This window comes from Lycium ferocissimum, chromosome 2, assembly GCF_029784015.1.
Source record: "Lycium ferocissimum isolate CSIRO_LF1 chromosome 2, AGI_CSIRO_Lferr_CH_V1, whole genome shotgun sequence".
Lineage (NCBI taxonomy): Eukaryota > Viridiplantae > Streptophyta > Magnoliopsida > Solanales > Solanaceae > Lycium > Lycium ferocissimum.
In genome coordinates this window covers 54,216,211-54,242,886 of record NC_081343.1, presented here as the reverse complement: position 1 = coordinate 54,242,886, position 26,676 = coordinate 54,216,211, and the positions used below count along the sequence as shown (strand labels likewise).

General features: G+C 35.2%; 3 protein-coding genes across 5 annotated transcripts; 1 reads left to right on the top strand and 2 right to left on the bottom strand.

The window, feature by feature from the left end:
* Positions 1–347: 347 nt before the first annotated feature.
* On the bottom strand, positions 348–13,521 carry LOC132044851 (homeobox-DDT domain protein RLT1). Its single transcript, XM_059435391.1, has 19 exons — positions 12,737–13,521; positions 11,356–11,808; positions 10,407–10,510; positions 9,628–9,912; positions 9,425–9,511; positions 9,143–9,307; positions 8,813–9,035; positions 8,374–8,474; positions 7,419–7,505; positions 7,136–7,288; positions 6,890–7,042; positions 5,719–5,928; positions 5,217–5,628; positions 4,903–5,087; positions 4,305–4,826; positions 3,090–3,686; positions 2,824–2,928; positions 1,829–2,092; positions 348–1,563 (listed from the first exon to the last, which is right to left on the bottom strand). Exons 1-19 carry the CDS (start codon positions 12,861–12,863, stop codon positions 727–729), a joined length of 5,070 nt encoding a protein of 1,689 aa, XP_059291374.1. The 5' UTR covers positions 12,864–13,521; the 3' UTR covers positions 348–726.
* Positions 13,522–22,329: 8,808 nt separating this feature from the next.
* Positions 22,330–26,445, top strand: LOC132044828 (pentatricopeptide repeat-containing protein At5g46100). Of its 3 annotated transcripts, none has more exons than XR_009412280.1 (3): positions 22,330–22,452; positions 23,097–24,972; positions 25,178–26,445. XR_009412280.1 is itself a non-coding variant. In XM_059435367.1 (2 exons), exon 2 carries the CDS (start codon positions 23,243–23,245, stop codon positions 24,680–24,682), a length of 1,440 nt encoding a protein of 479 aa, XP_059291350.1. In that variant the 5' UTR covers positions 22,330–22,452; positions 23,097–23,242; the 3' UTR covers positions 24,683–26,445. The 3 variants fall into 3 exon arrangements, 1 of the variants encoding a protein (XP_059291350.1); XR_009412282.1 differs by having other exon boundaries at positions 25,142–26,445; XM_059435367.1 differs by having other exon boundaries at positions 23,097–26,445.
* Positions 25,388–26,020, bottom strand: LOC132044841 (protein DMP6-like). The gene has a single exon (XM_059435382.1). The coding sequence runs from the start codon at positions 26,018–26,020 to the stop codon at positions 25,388–25,390; it is 633 nt and encodes a 210-aa protein (XP_059291365.1).
* Positions 26,446–26,676: the final 231 nt, after the last annotated feature.

The window sequence follows — 26,676 nt, the reverse complement described above, 5'->3', positions numbered from 1 at the left end:
GGCGAGAAAGTGTCCATGAGTAAGTGATCTGCAATTGTCTATCTAAAACTTGGGAGAAAAAACCTTATGGTTGACTGCAAATGGTGATTAGGAATTGCAAGATCTGAGAATGAAAGTTTTATTAAATTCTGCATGACAAAGGGAATTCTAACATTAATAAAGGGATCTATTATTTGAAATCACGTGACAACAAAGTAGCAGAGAAGAACAAATTGGTATAGGTTACAAATTGGTATAGGTTGGAGCTCTTTTGGCGCTAACAAATCACAATGAAGCAAAAGATATTGGCTAAGAGGTTGTCAATTACAGCTAAGTGGTGGTTCATGTTCATACATGATCTTCAGACATTGGAGTAAACGATGAGCCGCTAATCATTAACATAAAACTAAAATTATCAGAAACGTGCAACTGTGAAATTTGACATAGCTGTTTTGATCACCAACCCCATTACACAATTGCACGACGGTATTGGAACCCGGGACTAACCAGTTTTATACTATTCTAACATATGCTATGATGATAAAATGTTACCAAAACCTGCTCCTTTAAGGCTATACACAAAAGACAAGCCAGCTCTCGGGCTTCGTCTCAAAAGAATACCAAAGCTTCTCCCAAAAACAAAAACCGAAAAAAAAAGAATGTGATGTCGCCAGACCTTTGTGCTCCCGGCGATCAACCATCAGAGCTATATTGCGATTGTCAAGCCCCCCGAAAACCTTGGCAACCTCAATCACTATAATCTTCAGACTCTGAAGAGTCCGATTCTTGCTCCTCATTGACACCCCCATCCCTATCTGAGTCGCCATCGTCCATGTTATCGTATCTTTCCAGATTTTGGCCTTGGCTTCTGTATCTATCATCCAGATTTTGGCCCTGGCTTCTGTATCTACCATCCAGATTTTGGCCCTGGCTTCTGTATCTATCATCGTTATCATTATCAGGCTCCTCATCGTCATCGTCACTGTCATCTTCAATGCCATCACCAGCAGAAACAACCTGATCCTCATCTGACATTTCCATTAAATCACTCCTGTTAAACTCGTATGTATTTTCGGGAGCACTGTCATCAGATTCAGCAACTTCCATACTATTACTACTATTATCATTTGTGGCTTCTATCCCTTCCATATTCATGCCAAACTCTTCCCTCTCATGCTTTCTAGGTGATACTACAAGACTTAGTCGGCTGCTTCTGTCACCCAAATAATCTGGTTGAATCTCTTCAACAACTTTCTTCTCTATTCTCCTCTTCCTGACAGTTCGGCGACCTCGTACATGTCTCTGACCATGCTTTTCTCCCTGCTTAATAAGAACTTGAGTTAACGTCTCACTAGGTCTTACAACTGCCCTGCCAGATTCTGGTGGTTTGCTAGCAGTTCCTTTCTGCAACCTTCCACGCGGACGACCGCCTCCTCGCCCACGAACAACTTGCCTACTTCTTGAGCTGCTAGGCAAATTGCTGACATAATCCCAGTTTTCTCCTCTCAACGGTCCATCATGATCCATTTCTGTTGGTTCTACCTTTTGCAGAACTTTCAAAGAAGCATACCCCATAGATGGCTTCTGTATGCAAGAAAAAATAAGTTAACAAGATAATTCAGAAAAGCATCATTAGCCAAAAAGAAATGGCATCTATTTTATAGTGACAAGTATTATCTGCAGACCTCAAGGCGATTAGCCAGTGGACAGAAAAAATACATGCTGACAAATTTTCTTTCACCAAATAAATCCACAAAGACAGTATCATGCAGTACAAACATGGATAACTAGTAAAACTCAACATAATTAATAACACAATTACTTGAATTATAAGGGAAGACAACTCAACTGGAAGGCGGTCTACTTTATTTTTTAACTCAGCCTCAGTTTTCTGCTGAGGATCATAGGATATGGAGGCATCAAGCTCCAAAAGTCTGAGAGCCACTGCAGGGGTGGTCTGAGGTATCCACGGAAGTTGTGGTACAGATTCAGGGCAAGTAGATTCACAAGCACCCTTTCTTGATAAAGCACATAGACCCATCAATTCTTCTGCAGTCTCATAGTCGGCAGACAAGTAATCACGCTTGATGACGCCCTCTAACTGAGTCAGAATCTGCAAAAAAATCCACATGATCAAAAACAAATTCTTCTTGCAGCTTCTGAATTTTGAGAGGGTGTATAGGAACAGGTTCAGGAACAGCTATCAAATCAGCCAAACTATCTGAATTTGCCATGCTTTCTGGCAAAGTACAGTTCTTCAGATGATCACAGCATCATCAACACAAATAACTGGTTTGAGAACGACCACGGCAGAAGCAAACCAATTCCCAGATGAGGCATAACCTTTGCTTATATTCTACTCTTTCCCCTCTTTTCCCCCAACGAATATACGAAAGAGAGCTCGCTAGGGAAGAAATCTTGCCAGTTATCATATAAATAATAGCAGCATATATTTTATTTCACTCAGCTCAACACCGTAAAATAAATTGTAGCTTGACAAGACACTTCAATCCGTTAAGCCTAAATCAGACTGACTCATGAAATGAATTGACAAAAATATAATCACTGTCCAAATATTAATGATTAATGACAGGGTATGGATGAGTCCCAAAGCAAATTTCATAGTAAACTCGTAACATGGATTCCTCAAACTTCTTTGTAGTTGTCATGAGAAAAAGAATCTTCAACCTCTACAGAAATTCGAAAATTTTGGAATTATATAAAAAGAACTAGAAATCATATTTGTTTATAATTAAACAAATCTAAGAATCATTTTAAAACTCGTAAGTAAAGATTCCCCAATAATAATACCAGATAAAATGAGTCAACGAGAGTGAGATAAACCTGAAGAAGATCCTCAGGAGACGACGAGTTTTGCAGCTTCATGCCCCACGTCTTTCTACAGTCTTCTGTCCAAGATGATTGAAGTGCCTCGTATGGCACATAAACCTGAGAATTCCAAAGCAAAAAGTTAATACTAAACATCACGGTTAAAGAAACATCACGGTTAAAGAAACTAAAAGCTGTCAACAGGTTGTGCCTCATATGTACTTGATGTTCATGTCTGTCCCGACATAAGAAAGACAAACATATATCTCAAAGAATCTCACCTCAAGGAAACTTAATACGGCCTTCATCAATCTGACTCTTAGAGGACAAGCATTTGAAACCTTCACCAAATTATCGTAATCAATGTTCAGATTGTCCATAGAATCCATTGCCTGCTCAGCGAACTCGGCGTTCATTTCAACTTTGCAACTCATTTTGTTACAAGAAGGACAAACGCCCTCTCCTGAAAGATAAGAATCTAAGTAGTGGCCACAAATTCCCAAAAGCGGCAAGCACCTTTTCTTCCCATACCGCATGGCACATAAGATTGATGAGCTGAGACATTCTTTCCACATCCAGATCTGGAAACCTTGGTATCTCTTGAAGGCATTCTTTTTCTCTTCCTCATTCCTCCCGAGGTCAATTTTAAAAGACGAAGATGTTTCCCAGCTATCGGAACTCATGCCATATATGGTACTGCTAGGACTGTCTGCAGTTGCACCAGAGGCTGGGCTTGAACTAGCTGCAGAAGATTCTCTTCTACATTTGGTTTGCCGCACACGTTCCTTGAAAGGACCCTCAATCTTTTGCAACATAATATGCAAATGTGATTCCCTGATCCCTCGAGTATCCAGAGAAGCCAAAAGACAATCAAATGCCTGCAGGTAAAATAAAGGATTAGTAGATAACAGGTCATAGCTAGGTCTGGTATATTTAGGACGGACTAAACCTTGCTAAGATCTATATAACTACAGATAGGGTGTTTCCTAACCCCAATAACTTCCTTTAGTGAAAAGCAACAATGTCCACAGCACTTGTTGAGTATTACCAGACATGTAATTCTTTATAAACTACAGATCATCTGGTTCTTCATTTCTTTGTCATCTCATTGTAAGGCTGCGTACAATAGACCCTTGTGGTCTGGCCCTTCCCCGGACCCCGCGCATAGCGGGAGCTTAGTGCACCAGGCTGCTCTTAGTCATCTCATTGTTCATTGTTTATCTCTTCTTCAGTCATAACTTGCCATTTCTTACACCTAAATATAGAAAAACTCTTTGCAGAAATGCAAGGTAAGGCGGCATATACAATAGAGCCATCCAGTCAGGCCCATCCTCAGACCCCACGCATAGCAGGAGCTTAGTGCACCTGGCTGGCCTCCCTTTTGTAACCAAAATAGTGCAAACATCTTCCCTTACGTAAAACATATATTCAGCATACTAAACTTAACGATTTACTAACAGCGAAGTGCATTCTGAAAAAGAACGAAAGGAGCATACCTCTTCAGTGTCGATAAGTCTCCAGCAGCCTTGAGGTGATTCAAAAAATATCCTGCCAGCACCAGGATCTTGGCTAGAACCAGAGGCAACAAATAGCCAGTAGCGATTACGTCTGCGGTCTTGACCTAAAGGCAAGGACCTGTACACATACATCTCCTCTGCTTTGTGGCCAATGAAAGACTTTAACTGCATGCGTGACCTTTCTGCCGTATTCCCACTTGGTACGGCGAATTGACCCACAAAGGTTTCTTGTGCAGCTGAACTCTTTTCAGCAGGAATGCTTTCAAAATGGTTCTGAAGATTGTCTATGATAACAGCAGGTTCATCCTTAACCAGCGTGGTTGCTGATGTTCCTTGATTTTTATTGTTTGGAAATCCCAATGGGCTTTGGCTACCCTCAACCACAGCATTGAAGGAACAATCATTAAATTTATTGATCGTCTCCTCCTTCAATCTTCTTTTATCCAACTGGGATTCAGCCCACATCTGTTTTTTCAAAGCATTTGCTGCATCCAGACGATCCTGCAAAACCCATCTTTGTTAGATAGCTGAAAGAGACAGTAATGGCCAATAATGAAAAATTTACCAGATATATTACCTCAAGAATTGCACGGATAGAATTCCCTTCATTTGCTATGCCGATCAAGGCAACAAGAGCACTTAGACGCTCCTCAACACATAGGTCAGAGTATTCACCTTCAGTGAGTCCTTGAACCCATGGCTCACCTGCTTTGCTCTCGTCAATTTCTGAACATTCTTGGCTAGGGTTACTTCCCGCAATACCTATAAGAGAGCATCAACAGATAATGAAAAATAGTGTTTCCAACAACTACTACTACGCTGTGCTTTCTAATTTAAAAAAGGGCCAAATAAAGGATAAAAATACATCAGTAGTTAAAACTATGTCCTTACCAACAACATCAACTTCAATTTGTTGTGCAACCTCATCAGAGGTCTTACTTTTTCCATTCACCAAGCAAGCATCAAGTACTCTGCATTGCTCTCTATTCTTGTTTACACCATACGGAGTACCCAAGTCATCAACCTCTGGACCTTCAGCAACATCACCTTCACCTTCAGAATCATCATCTCTTTCTTCGTCTTCAGCATTTTGTCCAGAGAGAAATCCATTAGCATATCTTTGTATTTTCTCCTTGGCTGCTGAAATAATTGCATCCGCATCAGCAGGATCTTTCCTGAAAGCAAGTCGAACATTGTACGTTGAAGGAGCAATTCTTTCAAAAAGTATTGGATCCCTTGACAAAGCAACAGATATAGAGGCTTCTGGAGTCTTGCTTGTTGAAAGGTCACGTAACCCAGATTTCTGGAAAACAAAGCATAGAGAAGAATTAACAAGAAAAATCTTCAAACACATCGAACCATAATTGAAAAGGTTCACAGCGAGAACAGTTACTTGAATCCTTTCCGCAATATCTAGAACATTCAAGCCCTTGTCTCCCTCGAGAGCGAGAACATGATAAGCAGCAAATTTCACAGTCCCTGGTGTCAACCGATGCCTGGATTTGCGCTGCGACATAAATCCTTTCTCTTGCATAATTGCAACAGCATTTACAGCTGCCGAACCACTTCGCAGAGTGGACACAATGTCTTCGCAATCTTTAGTCTGCGTAACAGGGAAACATCACCATAATTAGACATAGCGCACCATCTATTTGATGTAGAAAGTCGAAGAGTGGATGCAGGATAGCATTCGAGGATAACCATTTAACAGTAAACCAGCATCTCACAAAAAAACAACAATTAAGCCTCAATTCCAAGCAACTTAGGGTCGACTATATGAATCCACTCTGACCATGCCGTTCCATTTAAAAACCACAGCACATAGGTCCAAAAGGTAAAGCTTCCAGCTTTATCCCAAAAAAAAAAAAAAAAAAAAAAAAAAAAAAAAAAAAAAAGTAAAGCTTACTAATCCACAATATTAGCTAATTGAGATAAGTTTGGAGAGCAAATGGCTAGGGATGATGGATTAAAAAGTGAAATATTTTATGGCTAGGAAGCTAATTTCAATGATAATCCATCAGTAGCAGATTGACTTTCCCACTGTCATCCAATTTTGTACCAAAATTTCACTTAGCAGACCTACGTAGCCACATGTATACCAACATTTTCTTTGTGATAGTGGTGTTTGAGCCAACTTACACTCGCATCGACTATCCTACCAGGTAACCTGCTCACCCAACCTTAAGATAATGACGGAAGAAGGTATACATCCAAATTGCAGCTACTGTCCGTCCTATGGTTATAGCAGAGAGCAATTATGAAAAACAGCTCAAACACGGTTAGAGCGTTCCCTTTAGCATAATCACATATTGTTACTTTAATTTCTAGTGAAGTTAAATTTGGAAACATAAAAGAAAAAAGAACTAAGTGAGTTTTTGCATTATACATCTCAATAAGCTTTGACTAACTTCAAAATAACCAATAAGAAGTTCACCATATCTCCATCCGCAGTAAACCATATCACATTACTTAGATTACTACCAAATATTAGATCTTAAGCCACAGGAAAAAATAGAATCCACGATATATTGCTTAGATGAAAATAAGGACAGAAGATGTAGCACCTCATCAGAATCATTCAAACAAGCGCGTTCTCTCTTTTTCTTCAATGGAGGTCCAAATCCAGCAGAGAGCGCAAATTGACGCAGTACTTCAGACCACGTCAGAGGATTTAAGTGCTTCTGCCAATTGCGTATGTCAAAACCCCAAAGATATGCCTGTCAATGAAGTTCACAAACTGGTCAGCTTTGATCATCCCACAAGAGAGTACATTTACCGCCTAAAGAGTTAGTATGCACAGCAGTGATTACCCCTTCAACTATTTGAGGATGTCCACCTTCAGGATTGACAGCATTATACTGATTTGTCCCAGGCCCACCAGAAGGAGTTCGAGCAACATCTTCAATATCTTTTATAACCAGTTTCAGAAGAGCAATATGTATCTCAGCCAGCAATCTGGAATCCTGAAAAGAGAAAGCACAAACTATGGAAATCAGCCCTCATCCAGCCTTTCTTGAAAAGATAGGAAAACTTGAAAGCCCAGAACAAGCAGAAAAGTCATTTCCACAATTAACTTTAACCAAAGGTACTCACATAGTCATGGAAAGCTTGAAGAAATTCATCAAGAGTGAAAGGCCAAAGCCCCAGAATATCCGCAAAATTTAAGCAGAATCTCCAAGCCTGTAAAAATAAGAAGCTCTGAGGTTTATTAAAGGCACTAAAGATACCTGACTCAACAATAAAAGAGCAAAATCAATATAAAAACGTACAGAACTTGGTTCAGAACGTCTAATATGTACTTCAACTGTTTTTCCCGTGTTCTATTATCCTTCCTGAGTTTGGTGACTACCATTTTAGTTCACACCAATTAGCATCCACCCATCCAAGAAATGATGACCTATTTTCCACTTTGTTCTGCCCAAAAATACTGACCAGTTTCTTTAAATTCTAAATTTCACTCCCTCGTAAAGTCAAACTAATATAAACCAAATACTCTACATCATTTATAACTTAATGCATAACATCCTTTCAAGTATTAACATTTCCTCCACCATTCAATTTAATAATCACATTAAGTTTTTTAATCCACATGCCAAAATCATTACCAGTGAGACGGGGCACATGACATTACCAGTTTGCTTGTATGATTTCAAAATACCCTTAATAATGATGTTTAAGTATGTCAATCTTAAAAAAGATGTAAGATAAACTTGAAACTTGCGAATGAAAGAAATTCCTATGATAAACTGACAAAAAACATCAACTTTTGACTCAATATAACCCAGAAGAAAAGAGAAGTTTCTCCCCCATACTTTGCCTATTCCAATCTGAAATATAAATAGGCTTGTAATGATAAGTGATTTAAAATCCTTTCGCCAACCAACAATGAAGTACAGATAAACTAATAGGATAGACCTGCGGCTTAGATAATCATCAAAATTGAAGCAAAAACAGGAATTACTTGATAAATGGAAGGATAAGAGAAACATCAATCAACTTGCAATATAAACAAATTAAAATGAGCCATTTAAATGATTAAGCAGCATACCATAAGAAGATTCCCAACATTGTCATCTGAAGCAATCCAGGGTTGGATGGAAAATGGCTTTTTCAATTGGACAGACTTGGGAGGAAATTCACACAGAGATTCTGGATCACATAAGACATACTTCAGCATCAAACCAAAAACTTCATCACCTTTGCAGATAAGCAGCTTAAATAAGGCAGAGAGAACAGAAAAGAATGAATAACATGTATAATTTTCTACTTCGGGCTGGATTACATATAAAACTTGTACCAAGAATTGCAGGTAATCAGTGGCTTTCCTGCAAGCCCTGCCATCTAACATGCTTTTCGTAAGGGATACCAGATGCAACGAAAATGAGGTTCCAACATTTGTTACTAACTAATCTGGAACTAAAGCATTAAACTAGAACATGCATGCAGATTTAAGTTTCATTGCGACAGTCAGGTTAACAAACTCCTACCTCGAAATGACTCAAGGTTCTGCAAAGTGTCATAATTAAGAGACGTAATTGATGGTAACCCTTTGCTAGAAGCAGTCAGCTCCATAAGTTCCAAGCGCTCATCCTCAATCAGCTCCATCGATTCTTTAGCAATTTTGCGTGCCATTGCCCTCTCCATAGCAGCCTTCTGTTTTGCAGCATCCCTCTCTTTCCGTAGCTCTTCTTTTTGCTTCTTCCTCTCCACCTAGAGATTACAAAACCAATAGTACGAGGAAGAATTCAATTAGCAGATTTTGAAAAAAAAAAAATGAAAGCACAGGAAAAAACAAAATTCTCATTCCGAATGCCTACCCTCAAGAGCTCCTTCTGCAAAAACCTCTCCCTCCTCTCCATTTCACGCTTTTCCTCTCGCTGAAATCGCTCCTCCTTCCTCTGCTGTTCACGCATCAGTCTTAGTTCTTCCTTTCTTCTTTCACGATCCTGCCTCTCCATTTCCTTTTTCATTTGTTCTTCCCTCTTACAAGCAAATATTAAAATGTCAGTTGTAAAAACAAGAAAAATAGTTTTCCAATGTTTACACTTTTGAAAGAAGATCCAGAAGCTACACATCCAGAAATGTAAAATATTGCTTACTTTCCGTCGTAGAAGATCTTGTTTCTCAAGTTCTTTCCGGATCCGTTTTTCATTGGCTTGAACTTCCCTTCCTCTAGCTTCTTCAATCTGCAAGAAACCAAAAATAAAGCCTACTGTGAAAAGCAACGAGAAGAAAACAGACTGGGGGAAAGCAGGTGCTTCTATGGCCGGAAAAAGATAAGACTTCTGAAGCTTCAAGTTACCTTGCGCTTCCGATCCAATTGCAAGATGTCCTCATTACTGGGGACGAAGTCATTATCCTGCAGAGGGGATGGAAAACGTCCCTCCCTGCTCTGTTGAGACATTGTACTGATGTTTTGACCTTCAACACCATATTCCCTAACAAAATGTCCATTCCCTTGCATGATTAGCACGTTTTTAGAAGGGCCATCAACAGGCGAATCATAAAGGTGAGGAGCTGCAATATGCCCATATTTATCAGATACAATCTTGGGCTCAGCAGGTTCACGATGACCACTTGTCAGAACCTGAAGATCAAGTAGAGGTAAGCTTCACTATCAAATTGATATGCTAATAAGTCTCACTTTCAAGTTTTACCATTCCAAAACTAGTGAATCCCGAGGCACCTTTTACACTACCTCCTAGATAACTAACAACCACGAATGCTAGCGGTATTGCAGGAATCACACAAATTGACAGTGAAAATATCAGTCTGTTATACAAAGGCTTCACCAACAGACATATAATAATATCCCATCAAAAACTTATAGATTTGCCGGGGCTAAATCACGATAGAAAATGAGCCACGCAATTATTCTAAGCTAGGAGCGTGAAAAGAAATAAATGACTTGCAAAGTGACCAAACAGAGGGTCTATGAACATCCAGTGGAGCATAGCAGATGAGAGTAGCTCCTCGAGAAGACAGAAAGGATCCAAAATATTACCAAGTCCTATAAGGCTATAACCACTCAAAGGCTGTTTGCAATGTGAAAGAGTAAGAGACTGATCTCTTTATACATACCGGAGAAAGAGAGAGAGCTGAACCAACATTAACTTTAGCATCATATGGTCCATACAATTTGCTGTCATAAGAGTGCCTGTAATGGTCCCGACGTTCCGCCGTATCTGTGCCATAAATGACAAATAAAAGACAAAATAAGTCAGAAAAACAATCAAAAAGAATTGTTTTTTATCCAAACTGAAAAGGTCTGACCAAAATATTGGAAGTCCACGTGTCGATAGCAGATAACACATTAGAAAAAAGAGGCTCCTGCGGTCTACGGATACTAGTGAGCTTGAAAACTCTACGCTGTTAAAACAACCAGCAGTCTGTGAAGTAACACGACTGCAGGGAAGTAGAATCCTCGGCCATGTTTCCAGATTAGTGAGGCATACTTCAGGGTAGCATCCACAAAGCAGTGTTTTGATAAATACAGAATTATCTTGATCTCATTTGATATTCACATACAGCCAAGGATATTCATTACTTCTATCATGCACAGCAAGTTATTACTGCTCTCCCTCCCAAAGGCGAACCAATAGGAGGCGAAAAGCACTCCAAAGAACCAACTTACAGCCATATATGCTGCTATAATCTCATAAAATTGGGGAAGAAAGTAACAAACAATAACGTAAGGCATTCAACGATCCAGTGTTTTATTTGAAAATAATCTCACGCCTCAAAAGATAATCAAATCACGTTTGGACTTATATGACACTGAGCTTTATGCCACAGAACTAAAGCTCTGTTTCAAATATAATCATATTTAAGAAAATAAATATGCATTCAAAAACATACGGAGATAACATCATAAACTACACCTACAAGGATATGGAAAGATGGGAACATCAAGGACAAAATAAATTGTTAAATTCTTTCATTTCAACACAAATATCCAGATTTAGAGGGCAAACATCATACACACATTTTATATTATAAGATCTCTAATAACATGAGTAGGTTGATTTACCGATAGGTGTCCCAAATGCACCAGGTGGCAGCTCATCAAACTCGACCCCAAGAATGGGACCATCCTCACGTAAAGGCTCTCCTAATTGTGCCTCTATACAAGCTATCACTCTGCGCTCCATTGCCCTCCTAGGTGATTCATAATATCTTATAGGCAGTGTTGGCATATCATCCCCATTATCAAACCGACTTGACTCTGACCCTGATCCTGACCTCGAAGCTGATCCTGAGCCACGATCACTAGCAGCCTCAGCAACCATTAAATCCTTTCCAGGTGACTCCATCAAATTTCTCTTACCGCCTGTCCCACTAGCGCGTGGCTTCTTTTCTGTCCCCCCTGATGTGTTTTTGTCCTTTAACCTCCTGTGACAAAACCACATCTGTAATTGGCGGTCCGTTAGACCTAATTTTTCTGATAGCTCAGCACGAGTGGCCTCCGATGGATACGTCTCCACTGCATAAATCAGAAAGCAAAACAAAAGAGAATTGATGAATCAAATATCACGAGTACAAAAACACAAACACATAATAAATTCAATAACTCAAGGTTCACATCAGTCCATGCATGGGAATAGCAGAACCTTTTACAAAGACAAAAAATTTGTCCATCGGATCTCTAAGTCTATGACAGCATTCAAACACATATAAGCAAAGTAGAAAAACATTACACAAGAATTGCATAACCCACAGAAACATTAATCCCAACACACAGAGCATAATCAAAAGACAGAAGTACAAAACACAAACTAATATTAACACACTACTAAAGAACCATATAAGTTCAAACATGGGAATGATAGAATCCACAGAAAGACCCAAAATTTAACCCATCTACTAAAGATCTAGCACAGCATCCTCATCCCAGTTGTTTCCCACTGCATAAATATGCAAAGTAGACACTAGACAAAGAAATTACTCATCTTACACAACAAAATCACCTACTAATCTCATTATACATAGTACATAAACACCTATGAACGGCATAATACACCTAAAATCTCCCAAATTTCCACATCTACAAGCATTTCAAACAACCCCAGATCAAGAAAACATACACTATTATCAAAGCACTATTGAAGAACCATAGGTTCAAACATGGGAATGATAGAATCCACAAAACAAAACCAAAATTTCACCCATCCCAGTTGTTTCCTCCTACATAAACATGCAGAGTAGGTACAACTCAAAGAAAATACACATCTTACACAACAAAATCACCCTCCAATCTCACAATACACAGTAGATAAACACCTATGAACAGCATAAAACACCAAAAAATTCCCAAATTTCCACATCTACAAACAATTCAAACAAACCCCAGATCAAGAAAACAAAAAAGAACAACAACATCAAGTCCAAAAGTGAATATAAAGAAGACATACTAGCATAAACTCTTTCTAGGGTTTCCAATTGAAAAGGTGTCTTCATCTGCCTTTTTGGCTTCTTGGGTCCTTCAGATGAACTCTGATTAACATTCTTTTGGCCTTCTCCATCAGACCCACCATCCATTTTTCAGATCTTTTCTTCAAGAAAACCCTAAAAATCCAATCTTTTTAAAGAAAAAAAACAACCCCTTTATAGGTAGGTAACTATATATTCCTCCCGTGATAACCAAGAACACATGAATGAAGGATGAATAAGAAAAAGAGGAAAAAAATCTAAAAAAAGGTGAGGTAAATAATAATAAGAATAAATAGAAATAGAAAAGAGAATACACCCAATACAGAAGGGAGGTTAAAGAGGAAGAAATTGTTGAATAAAAAGGAACAGTATAGTAGAACAAGTCCCTCTTGTTGGTTCCAAATTCCATGTTCTTTAGGTGTGTAAATTCTATAATTTTTAATTTTTTCTCCCAAAATTTTTTGTTTTTTTAAAAAGGAATTTCCCAAAACACGTTATGTCATTACATGTACATGTAGTAATACTTTTCTTTCTTTTGTTGCCTTTGTTGTTTGTTTTAAAACAAACACTTTTGAGTTTTGAGTCTTTTTTTTCTTATTTTTTGACAATGAAATCAAATGGAAATTTGTATGTGTGTGTTTCATTGATTGATAGGCACTTTTGTTTCTCTTTTTTAATTTTTACTTTATTTTTCTTTTTATAATTTCTATTTAAAGTTGGACTTTCTGGGTTTTTGGTACTTTCAGGTTTATCTTGAATTGAAATCTTTTGTTTCACATCTTTGCTTGAAGAATCTTCTCTTTTTGGGTGACTAATCTGATTTGTGAGGCTTCGGCATTTGTTTAAGTGGGCTCCATTATATTGGGCCTAGTATTGTCTTCATCATTGAAATGTTCTGATTGTAATGGGCTAACATTTAATGAAAGAGAGAAATTTCAAGAGAATTTTACACGGATAATCGATTTTAGGTCCTAATTATAAAGGGAAACCAACCTAAATGTACCCTTCGGCCATCTCGTTTATCAAATATGGCTGAAGTATACACTTCGGTTGTATAGGTAGTGTATAAGTATATATTTATATGTATAAGTGTATGTATAATGTATGTATAGTATATCTATGTTTAGTATACTTATACACTAGCTAATACTGTGTACTTTTTTTTTTTTTTTTAGTAAATCAGATGGCCGAATGGTATTTGCCTGTAATTTTCCCAATTATAAATATTATGAGTACTTGCTCTTAATTACATAACATAATGTCATATTTTATCAATTATAGAAAATTAATAGGAATAGATGATTCTTTAGTTTGTCATTTAAATGGTATAACTGATAACGCCATAATTAGAATAGGTATCCCCACGTCTGTCACCACTTTCCTCTCTATTCACCATTCTTTCCAATTTTACCTAGAGATACTCTAATGTTTCTTCTTTTGTCTATCCAAATTCATCACAATCTCCATCATTGTGTACGAATTTTTTTCATCTTCTTCTCATTAAACCTAGTATTAACAGTATTTTTTTGCTCCCATAAACTTCATCACAGACACAATTCGATTCACTGCAAAAAAAAATGTGCCAATGAAATTCTTCTTCTTTCTTTTGTGAAGAAATATTCTTTGTATTGTTATGGTGAAAATGATGATGGTTTTATAGTTAGGGGTGTCAACTGAGTGGGTTGGGCTGAAATTGGCATGTCCAGGCTAGTTAACAAATAAATGGATAAATGACCTTCCCAAAAGTTACTTGGGCTAAAACAGGTTGGGTGAAATGGACTAAAAATGAGTCATTTGCACGATTGTCCTTCAAAGGCACTGGTCTTTAATTTTTGGCCCTCAAAAGTTAGGTCTTAAGGCACACTTTTGCCCAAACTCTGTCTTATAAGGTTCAAACTCTACCTTAAGAATTCAAAACTCTGTCTTGCAAATTTTTTTTAAAATTTTTGACTGAGCGGAAGTTCGAACCCGGAACCCATGTATTTTTAGGCAAAGGGCAAAAATTAAGACCAATAATTTGAGGGGTAAAAATTAAAGACCACTGCCTTTGAAGGACATTCCGCGCGATAAAAACTCACAAAAATTTGAGTCACAACCCGAACCGCCCAATTATTACTAAGTTTTAATTTTTTTTGTTTTCTTATAATTTATTGGAGTACCTAGTAATTTTTTTTCTTACATTATGGCTATATATAACATATCAAATAAAAATTATCTTTTAAAAAATATTTAGATGAAGTTTCTCGTGGTTCAATCTGGGCTGATTATCAACCCAGTTTTCAAAGGAGCTAAATTAAATGGATCACAATTGGCTGAGTTAATAAAATAAGCGAGTCATTAACCCGTCCAAACCTAAACGGGTTAGGCGGGTTATGATTTTATGGGCTGATTTTGCCACCCCTAGTCCTATTCTTTGTAATGGGTATGGTTGGTTTGATAATGGAATTTTTTTATGTTTGTTGTATTTAGATGTGTATGTTACCAGTGTGGAATGAGTGTATATATGACGTATACAGAATGTACATTTAATGTATGTCAGGTTTATGACATTGTAACACTTATTGTATTTAAATACAATGACATATACCATATATAACATAGACTTAGAAAAAAACGTATAAAGAATGTTTAAATTTGAAATTTCCTCATACCAGAGTTGTAAGATGGTGGTTTACGCCATGTTGTAAGTGATCGTATTTCCTTTTCTTCCTCCTCGTATTTCAAGTCGTTTTTTTTTACCAAAGATTTTTTGTAATGTTTATGGTGACAAGTGAATTTGACACTTAGAGGTTACATCATTAAAAACGGACCGTATTTCAAAATGTATTTAGAATTTGGGAAAACTTCCTTAATGAAAGTTGTAGAGCTTTGAAATTTTTCCATCTCTATTAAACGTTTCAATTTTCAAATTGCGCGTATAAAAAAGTTGGCTTAGCTAATAATCACAAATGAGTTTCTATGCGATATGGTAACTATGAATATGGAAGCATTTGATAGAAGTTAATAAGTTTACTATAAACATATTAGGAGGGAGGCGAATTAATGTGCATACTTTCTAGTTTTCATTGAATATAGGTCTCAATCACAAAAATGATTTGATAATCTGAGTGAATAGAGATAAATGTCAAAAACACACCTCAAATCATTTTTTTCATTCTTTTAAGCCCTAGAACGACCTCCTTACCCTTTCACACCATCAAGAACACCAGGTAAGCCTACTCCATAGATTATTGGGAACTCATATTTAACATATATTTGAATAATACAAAACAACAACAACAAATTTCAAATTCCCACATCAACATATACTCTAATAATCTATGTTTTGCCTCATCATTCCCCCAAATTTGTGTTTTATAAAAAAAGAACCATCTTTTTATGGCCAACTAATTTTTTCTATCGATTTTGGAAATCTTCTATCAAAGCTCAAGTCTTTAATTCAAGTTTTGGAGTGACTAAGATATGTGAACGAGTTACTATCTACGTGTGGGAACATCATTGTTCTTCCCCACGCCTCATAATCCTTAAATTATGATTCTTTACGAAAATTAGGGTTTTGCTAAGATACCAATGTTTTGCTGATTTGCATGGTTTTTCATCATGTCCATTATTTGTATTATTTTTCAGTATGAATTGTTAAAATTCCATCATTTGGGATTAGCTTAATATTTTTTATGATTATTAAGAATTCTTGATTTGTTTAGAACTCATGAAAAACCCATAGATAAGTCATGTTTCATGTTTTCCAAAACAAAAAGTGAAATAGTTTATGATATATTATGCTATTTTCAAAACTTGAAAATACTTCAACCAAATCAAAATTTACAAGTTTTTTTGCAAATCTAAGGCCATAATTCATGATATTTGAATTCATCACCAAAACACGCGTTATATTCATAAAAACCAATTGGCATATGTAATGGCTTTATTTTACATGTTCATGTTTTTTGGGCCTTAATGTGCATACTTTCTAGGAAGGCTTCGGATAGCTAGTTCGAAACTACGTAGCCACCCCGAGGATGAGGATCGCTCCACCCATGTTTTAATTAGAAAAATTAATTTGTGTTCCTTTCATATTTGATTAAATCTCCTGTTCCCAATGGTTGCTTTTTAATTATGTATTGTTAATTTTTTAAGTTGGTCACATAATTAGTTGGCGTTTGGACATGTAAATCATTGAGGCATGATTTGGAATTTCAAATTATGATTTCATATTTTTAAATGTAAACTTGATAAATATATATGTAAAAAGAGACTCATAATTTTTTTAAAGGTAACAATGTTGGTTCGTCTCCTCGATCATACGTTTTAGTTCTTACCATGTTATTCGTGAAGAGATTGTTCGTACATTGGGAGGATTATATATCGTTACAATACTATTCATGTTAAATTTTCCTTGTTATTGAACTAAATTTAATCGATTGATGTTGTATTTTTTTAGAAAGGCCTTCTAGTAGTGTATTGATTTTGCTCGTATGAATTGTGACTTGCCATTTGGTAAGATTGTTAAGAATCGGAAAAGTTTTGATTTTACTACTCATGAGTTTTTATGTTTGTAAGCAACTTGTCAAAATCCAAATCGTTTCCAAACATAATTTCATCTCATGATTTCAAATCATGTCCAAACGTCAGCTCCTTAGATAACTTACAAAAAGAGTTGTCTTTGAGGAATCGATGTTATTTCGCATTCATAAGTATTAAATAACTATTTTTTAAACTAAATATTTGATGACTTATTGCATTTTATATAAGGCTCATCAAAAGACATTTTAGCATTTTATGAATTTGTTAACATATAATATTTATTTTAAGATAAAAGTGGTTCACTGGTTTATATTGATTAAGGTAATCTCGAGTGCCGTGTTACGATGGTAAAATATGATGATTAAAGGCTAGGTCTAAATACATCTATGTCTTATTGTATTATTAGAAATACAATGACATATTTAGCGATATATAAATATAGATAAAATTAAAATTACAAAAAATACGTTTAACATCGTTGATTGATCCTAATTCTAATTAAATAAAATATACATTAAAAATATCAAATAATAAATGTTTTTTGTTAATTTAAACATCTTCCTCCCTCGTCAAAAAATGTAGGCGAGGAAAAGGTATTTCTTTTTTTTTTAAAGTATTTTTGTAATGTTTATGGTGACAAGTGATGGTTTTGTTGTTTTCTAATGGTGGTTTTAGCATACATGGTGGCGAAATAATTTCGATGGAACAATGAGGTCATATTTGATGAGATTAGGAAAAGATAAATGTGTTGAAAAAATAGTCTTTCGTTAAATAGGGTAATTATATTAGGGCCTTAATTTTGTATCTCTAAGTAAACGTTTCAATTTTCAAATTGCGCGTATAAAAAAGTTGGCTTAGCTAATAATCACCCAAAAGAGAGGGTGGCCGGTAACTTGAATATGGCCCAAGCCCATTTGGTAGATTAATTTTCCACTATAAACAATTAATATAAGGATGATTAATGTTAGATACTTCAAGAAAACAATATAGGTCTCAATCACAAAAATGATTTGATAATCCAGAGAATAGAGATAAATGTCAAAAACACAAAAGAGAATCAAATTTTCAAGCCTCCAACTTTGATCCAAGAATTGTGATTTTCTTGTATTCCTACTAAGTTCAAGATTCTCTTCAAACACACACTTATAAATTTTAAGGCAAGAAAGTCTTGTGTTGGCCATAGATTTTGGGAGCATATTTTGAAGAATTGGCCAAAAAATTTTGATAGATTTTGAAAACAAATCTTCAAATTTCAAATGTGTGCATGCAAACCTATTGTGTGTGTGTGTGTTGCAGAAATCTATGTTTTGGCCTTTTCAAAACTTTTAAAAACTAATTGTGTTTTATAAATGAAGTGAATGGAACCATCTTTTTGTGGCCAAAAAATTTTTAATCGTGTTCCTCAATTAAAGCAACGTATCCACCATGTAGTTTCACAATTAAAGCGAAGATTCGATAAAGTGAACGAGTAAGGTTGTTGTTAATGAAAATGGAAGAAGAAACCCCGTTACGGAAAATTTATGTTGAAAACTTTAGAAATATGTTGTGAAGATAAAAATTAGAAGGTAATTTGCTAAGATCTGCTAATGTTTTGCTTGATTTGCATGGTTTTTCATCAGATTTGTTTTGCTTAATTTGTATTAATTTTTCAGTTTTTAAGAAAGAGGGACTATTTATAAAATATAACGTTTTATTTGAAGATTTATGCAAGTATGTTTGTTTTGATTTGGTTGGATATTAAGCTTGATATTCTCGTTTAGATAGGGGAGGTCTACGTGTATAAGTAATAAGAATGTTTTCTCCAAAATAAAAAGTGAAATATGCTTTGAAAAACTATGGCCAAACACATTTTCAAAACTTGAAAAACTTCAACCAAATTAAAATTTTCAATTTTTTTTTTTTTGGGAATCTAAGGCCAAACACGAACTAAATATTTGAATTCAATCACCAAAACACGCGTGAAGATTAATTTTTCAAAACAAATCTGTCTATTTGGCATATGTAATGGCTTTATGAGCTGACTCATTATTAGGGCCTTAATGTGCATACTTTCTAGTTTCTACTGAATACTAGTTCATGGGGTACGCCGCCTCAATTTGACCGGGGGCCCAAGGTCAAGGTAAGAGTCTCCCCATGTCACTTTTAATTAGAAAAACTAATTTGTATTTTGAAAAGTTCTTTTGACAATCGCTCCTTTAATATAGTTATTTTAACTATGTATTGCGTTTGATAATTTTTGACATATAAGTCACATAATTAGTAGGCGTTTGTATACTAAATCATCCAAAAAACATGATTTGGGATTTCAAAATATGATTTCAAAATTTTTAAAATGTAAAACAACTTAATTATTATATTTTGTAAAAAGAGACATAAATTTTTTAAAGGTGACAATGTTGGTTGTTTTCGATCATGTTCGAAAGAACTCGAAATGCTATGTTTGGCGTTTTAAAGAGATTGTTCGTACAATGTGGGAGGATTATATTAAAGAGTAATTATATACTATTCATGTTAAATTTTCCTTTTTATTAATACCTCTTTCGTTTGATCAATTGATGTTGTATTTTTTTAGGAAAGGCGGTTCTAGTAGTGTATTGATTTTGTTATGAATTATGACTTGCTCATTTGGTAAGATTGTATAAGTATTGGGAAAGTTTTGATGGTTTTCACAACTTGTGGGTTTTGTATGTTTGTAAGAAAAAATCTACTGTGAAATCCAACCGCGTGATTAAACATGATTTATCTCATGATTTCAAATCCGGTCGGTTAATGTTCTTAAATAACTTACAAAAGATTTGTTTATGAGGAATCAAGTATTTTGGTAAATAAGTATTAAAGAGGCCAAATAACTTAATGTTTAGTATTTCAAGAAATAAGTATTAAAGAGGCACAAACAACTTAATGTTTTTAAACTAACATAATTTGACTATGTATTTAAAACAATTTCAAACTAACTATAAGTGTAAACTGGCGTTTCAAGACATTTTAGCATTTTATGAATTTGTTAACATATAATAATTATTTTAAGATAAAAATAGATGTTTTGGTATATATTGATTACATATTTGTCTAATCTACATCGGGGCCTATCCCGTAAAATATGATGATTAAAGCCTAGGTCTAAATACATGGGTATACACACTTGGTTATATTTATTCTTTGTTGAGAGAGATTTAGCGAACTTAACTATAAATAATAGATATATATATATATATGTTGTTATTAAAAAAATTAACTCTTAACTTATTTTAATAGATGCTAATTCTTGGATTAAAAACAAAATATACATTAAAAATATCAAATAATAAATAAATTTTTCTTAATTTACGGCGCAAGATATATACGTATTTGTGTTTGCGAAAAAATTACATTTGATATTTGTGTACGCATAGATTAGTGTTGTGATTACGATGTATATGTTGTTCTTAATCTTAGTGTAATATTATTTTTGTAAAATTGGGTCGTGACAATAACCTTATGCTATTTATCTCAAATAAGTTAGGATCGACTAAATTTAAATAATTTAATCATGTCTTCAATGCGACGACATAGCTAATAATTTTGTAAAATTGTGTTAAGATATAATACATAAATTTATATTTTCAAAATACAATTTAAATATCATTAATGAATAAGAGCATGAGAAATTTAATAGTAATTTTAAAATTTGCCAAGTGAAAATACCATCTACAAAGTACTTTTTCAACGGTAAATGAGTTCTTTAAAATTATTGTATTTTCTTATCTTTGTCACAATTGTCTCTGTTAGATATGACATCATCAATTTAGATAACTTTTGAAGCTTTTTAAAGGATTTCAATCTTGTTATATTTACCCACTTGAATGTGACAATCTAAGTAATAAAGAAATAAAGTAGGGGTAAAAGTATGGGATAGAAAAAGTACATATCCACATGCAAAAAGTTAATTTGAGGATCATGTATTACCAAAATAGGTTTGGAAGTGTCTTGATTTATTGAAAATATAGTTTAACATATATGCAATAAATATCAAATACAAGGGTAAAATTGAAAGTGCAAACCATTTGATTAGCAAACTCTCCAACAAGAAAGTTGAGAACTAACGAAGCCTACAAAATCCATTACATTGTCACTTGTTATATATAGTAATAATAGGTCTCAATCACAAAAATGATTTGACAATATGAGTGAATGTAAAGAAAATGAAGTTTTTTTATCATAGTAAAACTTGAACTCAGTGAGTTATCAGATTAAGATTTTTAATTATGTAGTCAAATTTCCTGTGTACGAGAAATACATATTTCATTAGTTTTTCAACTTACACCTTTTTTCACAAATTTTAACTTTATAAGTAATCTTTTACCCATATTAATTTGCAAAATCTGTATTTAAGAGTGAGTCTGGCCAAGCTACTGAAATTACTTATTTTGAAAAATATTTCTTATCAAAATGATTTTTGGAATAAGTATTTTAGGAGAATCACAATTTTTGTTTGATCAAATTATTTAAGCAGTGTTTTCTTTAGTATATTATGTTTGATCAATATTTCCAAAAAATTCTTTCAACTATTAATTTTTTTTTTAAAAAAAGTTACTACTAATTAATTTGATAACTAAGAATTTTTTATATGAGTAATCTTGTCATAAAAAATGCAGGACACATATATTTAGTGAAAGTATTCCTTCAATTTTCAATCATCAGCTTAAAAGCTGAAAAACAGTTTTTGAATCACTCAATAATACTTACTCCCTCTTTCTCAAATTATTTGTGGCTTTTTTGTTTTACACGTTCCTTAAGAAATATTAATTAAACGGGATGTTTGACTAACTTTACCTTATTCATGTCTAAGTTATAATCTCTTTCTATTAAATATCTACTCTATTTATGTGTCATTTCATTAATGACCAAGTAAAATAGGGAAAAAATAATTAATTATGTCTTCAAAACACAAAACGATAAATAATTTGAGATAACTATTTTTCGTAATCGCGATAAATACTTTGAGACGGAGTGAGTATTGTTCTTTCCAAAAAAAAAAAAAAAATAGTCAAACACTTTATTCTCTAAAATAAATATATATTTATTAAATACGCATTTTTAACCTTACAAAATTTGGCCAGACCCTCTATAAACAAACCACCTTCTTGTTATTTTGCTAGTATTACAAAATTTTGAGCATCAATCGTCAGAAGAGGTAATTCTCAACTGCGTATATTTGCTGATGATATTCAATAATGTCAATTAGGAAGGTGGTTAAACATTTATTTGTATGCTAATAATGTAGAACTTAGTGAAAATAAGAACTGAAAGAAAATGTGAAAATAATGCAGGTAAGATGTTTGTCGAAATGCTTGAAAGAATAATTTCAAGGTTTTGTTGCTTTATGCTCAAATTCTTGTAGTGAATTAGGAATTGTTTCTTAGTTTCAGTGTAAGCAAGAAACTAAGAAAATCTTGATTCACCTCATTATGTTTTGTTAATCCATCTAAAGGTTAAAGCTTTGATCAAAATTTATCTTCTTTGCTTCGAATATAATAAATTCATTTGTTCGATCTTCCTGTGCCCCACAAAGGTAGTGTTAAAATGGGCGGAGCACCTATATCCCAGGTGCACACTCTCCGGAAATTAATGCACTTGTTGGATTACCCTGGATATGTAATTGTTGTTGTTGTTGTTGTTGTTGTTGTAGTGTATTGTTAGCTAAAAATTAGTTTTGTACGATGACACCAACTTGTTTGATGCAAAGCCTGCTAGAAAATCTAGTTATTTTGGCATTTCTTTAGTTGGTAGCATTGTTGAGGTTATTAGACCCTAATGAATTTTCTATTGGAATTACAGTTTCTCAGGTCCAGTATTGGATGCTTCAAATACACAGGATCGACAAGAAGCGTTGTTATTGTTACAACTTTAAGCAGGAAAAGCTAGTGATATTAGCTAAAATTTGAGGCACATATATCTGGCATTTGAAGGGAAGTGTTGAAGTGATGGGTAGCAAGATAAAAATCAAATGGCCAAGAGAAGTCACAGCGGCTTTTGTTGAACGGCTGATTCGAGCAGAAAAAGATGTGCAAAAAGCGGTTCTTATATTTGACGCAGCAACAGCAGAGTACTCTAATGGCTTCCGGCATGATCGTAGCACATTTGGTCTCATCATCTCGAGATTGCTTTCTGCAAATCATTTTAAATTAGCAGAAGATATGCTTGTAAGAATGAAGGATGAGAGCTGTAAGATTACTGAGGATATATTCCTCTCAATCTATAGAGCCTATGGGCGTGTTCACAAGCCACTTGAAGTGATCAGGGTTTTTCAAACGATGAAGGAGTATAATTGTGAGCCAACCCAGAAATCGTATATTACAGTTTTCTCTGTACTTGTTGATGAAAACCGGTTAAAAACTGCTTTTAGGTTTTATCGTTACATGAGGGAGGCGGGCATTACACCGTGTGTTGCTTCGCTTAATATTTTGATTAAAGCTCTCTGCAAGAACAGTGGAACAATGGATTCTGCTTTTCGTATTTTTCATGAGATGCCTAAGCGCGGATTTACACCGGATTCCTATACGTATGGGACTCTCATTAATGGGCTTTGCAGATTGGGTAAGGCCACTGAAGCAAAAGAACTTCTGATGGAGATGGAAGCAAATGGTTGTTCGCCTACTGTAGTCACCTATACTTGTTTGATTCGTGGCTTTTGCCAGTCAAATAACTTGGATGAAGCCATGAGATTGCTTGAGGACATGAGGAGCAAAGGTATTGAGCCCAATGTGTTCACTTATAGTTCTTTGATGGACGGTCTTTGTAAGGGTGGACGTTCCTCTGAAGCAATGGAGCTATTGGAGATAATGATTCATGAGCGGAATGTTCCAAATATGATAACTTACAGTACCTTAATTCACGGACTTTGTGGAGAAAGTAAAATTGGAGAAGCCTTAGAGGTTTTCGACAGAATGAAACTTCAGGGCTGTAAGCCTGATGCAGGGTTATACTGGAAAGTCATCAATGGCTTTTGTGAGAATTACAAATTTCAAGAAGCAGCCAACTATCTTGACGAAATGATTCTTAGTGGAATATCTCCAAACCGATTAACTTGGAGCTTGCATGTGAAGATCCATAATGCAGTAGTCCGAGGCCTGTGTGCTGTGAGTGATCCAAAGCGAGCTTTTCAATTGTATCTAAGCATGCGCACCAGAGCCATCTCAGTTGAGCCTAAGTCTTTTGAGACTTTAGTCAACCATTTCTGCAAGAAAGGAGACGTGCACAAGGTTGCTCGTATTGTCGAGGAAATGTTGATTGATGGATGCATTCCAGATGAACAAACATGGGCTGTTGTGGTAGGTGGATTTTGGGATAGAAGGAAGGTAAGGGAAGCAGCTGATTCGGTACAGGTTGACCTGATGTGTAAACATATGGATAGTGGAACTTGATGTCTTGTTCAAGTTACTGATTACAACCGGATCTTGGAGCCTGATGTCTTGTTCAAGTTACTGATTATGACCAAAGTGCCATTGTTAATCCATATGAATGCAGAACCAACTAAGCCTGGTTTTATGCATTGCTTCATCCTCTAAAATCATTTTTGGTAAATCATAACATTGTGGGTGTCTGTTGTATTTACTCTTTTTATCATGGATATTTGGTGCAAAGCTAAGATTATTCCATGGCAACCTGGAACTCAAGGGTTCAAGTTGCAGTTCAGTCTTCGCAGTGCACAGTGGTAAGTGTTCAGAAACTCTATTCCTTAATGCCCCACATGGAGTTCTTGAACTTAATGTTTTCAATGAAGTGCTTATTATATACAGTAACATTTACGCGATTGAGCGCAATCTTTAATTCTAGTATCTTTCCTCCAGAATTTTGAATTATGACTCTTTTTCCATATTAAGAACGCACTTGTTGATATCTGGCTTCCTGGACTACAGATTATCTTCAAATTCCGTGAAGGCAAAAACTAAGCATTCTTATTTCTACATTCACTGCTAAATCATTTACAGCTTCATTTGGGAAGTCAGGTCGAAGGCCATTAAAATGGTTACGTTGTTACATGAGTGGAAAGACAAATAAGAACAACGAATGTCACTCTGAATGTAAGAGGAGGAGAGTATACACATAAGTCTCTGAGAACAAACATATTAGTTAGCAGTGAGGGGGAAGCCAATGCCATGACGTTGCGTAGGAAACACCACAAACAACATACTGCAGATGACGCCAATACCAACTGGCAGAGCTGTAAGCAGTTCCTGTGTTTCATATGAAGGTGTTGGGTAGAAACAATTTACCACATTCTGATCAAACAACGCAACAGCCGCAAAAACCAATATTGACATGATGGCATGCATGAAATCTATAAATTTCAGCTTGTACTTTGCTGCGATTTCTGATGGGAGAGTCTCTGATCCATCAATTATCCACAAGCCCCGCAATGTGGCAAACCCATAGCAAACATTTCCTTTTTGATCCTTGAAACTATCAGTGAAGCTCAGTAGGAAACATGACAGTCCACAAAGTGCTACAAGAGCAGCAGTCATGGATCGACCAACCACATCACAATTCCCTTGGTTTGTGAATATGGGGGATAAAAATTGAAAAGCAAGTACCGATCCAGTAGGCAGAAGATTGGCGAGGTGCGCAGTGCTTTTAAATGTCTGGCTTATTGCCTGTTGTATCAGGTTTTTCTCCACTTCAGGCAGTTCTGATTTTACAAGCAGGGGAGCTTTCTCTTCATCAAGATATAGGGATGTCTCATTTTCCACCTTAATCTCCATAGCCTGGAAGTCTTTAGTTAATAGTATTAATTTTATATCTTCCCAAATTTGTGTTAGAATGTTGTTGTTTGAGGATGTTTTTATAACTGATTGAAGATTAATATAGAGTGCACATGGGTTAATGATGCCTTGCAAGAAAGAAAAACAGAAGCAACTCTTCCCCGGTATTCTAGGTTTGGAGTTTCAGTTACCATTTGGTACCAGATAGCTACATAAAGTATTTAGAAATTTGCTTTAATGCCTCGCAGTTTCCTTTACAGTTATGGAACTCAAATTGTAGAAACTGATGTTGGTTCAGGGTATATGTTTTTAACTGAATTATATTCTTTTACTTGGTCTTTTGTCATCAAAAAGTTCACTTTACCTCAAATTGTAACTTTAAGTTTATTGAGAAAAAGAAGTTTGAACTTTCTGTTGGAATTGTTTGAACGTTTGTTGTTTTAATTACAAGCAGAGTTTAGGAGTTTTGCTTGGAGAGTTTTTGTGGGTTTTTGTGGAAGTGATGATGACACATGTTTCTCTTGCTTCTACTTGCATAGTTTTTCAGGTTGACAACTTAAGCAAGATTTTCCTTAAAAGTCATACTATTTCAGTTTTGTGTAGCTTGCACTATCAGCATGACAGAAGTATACGTAAGAAAGTTACAACAAATTTGG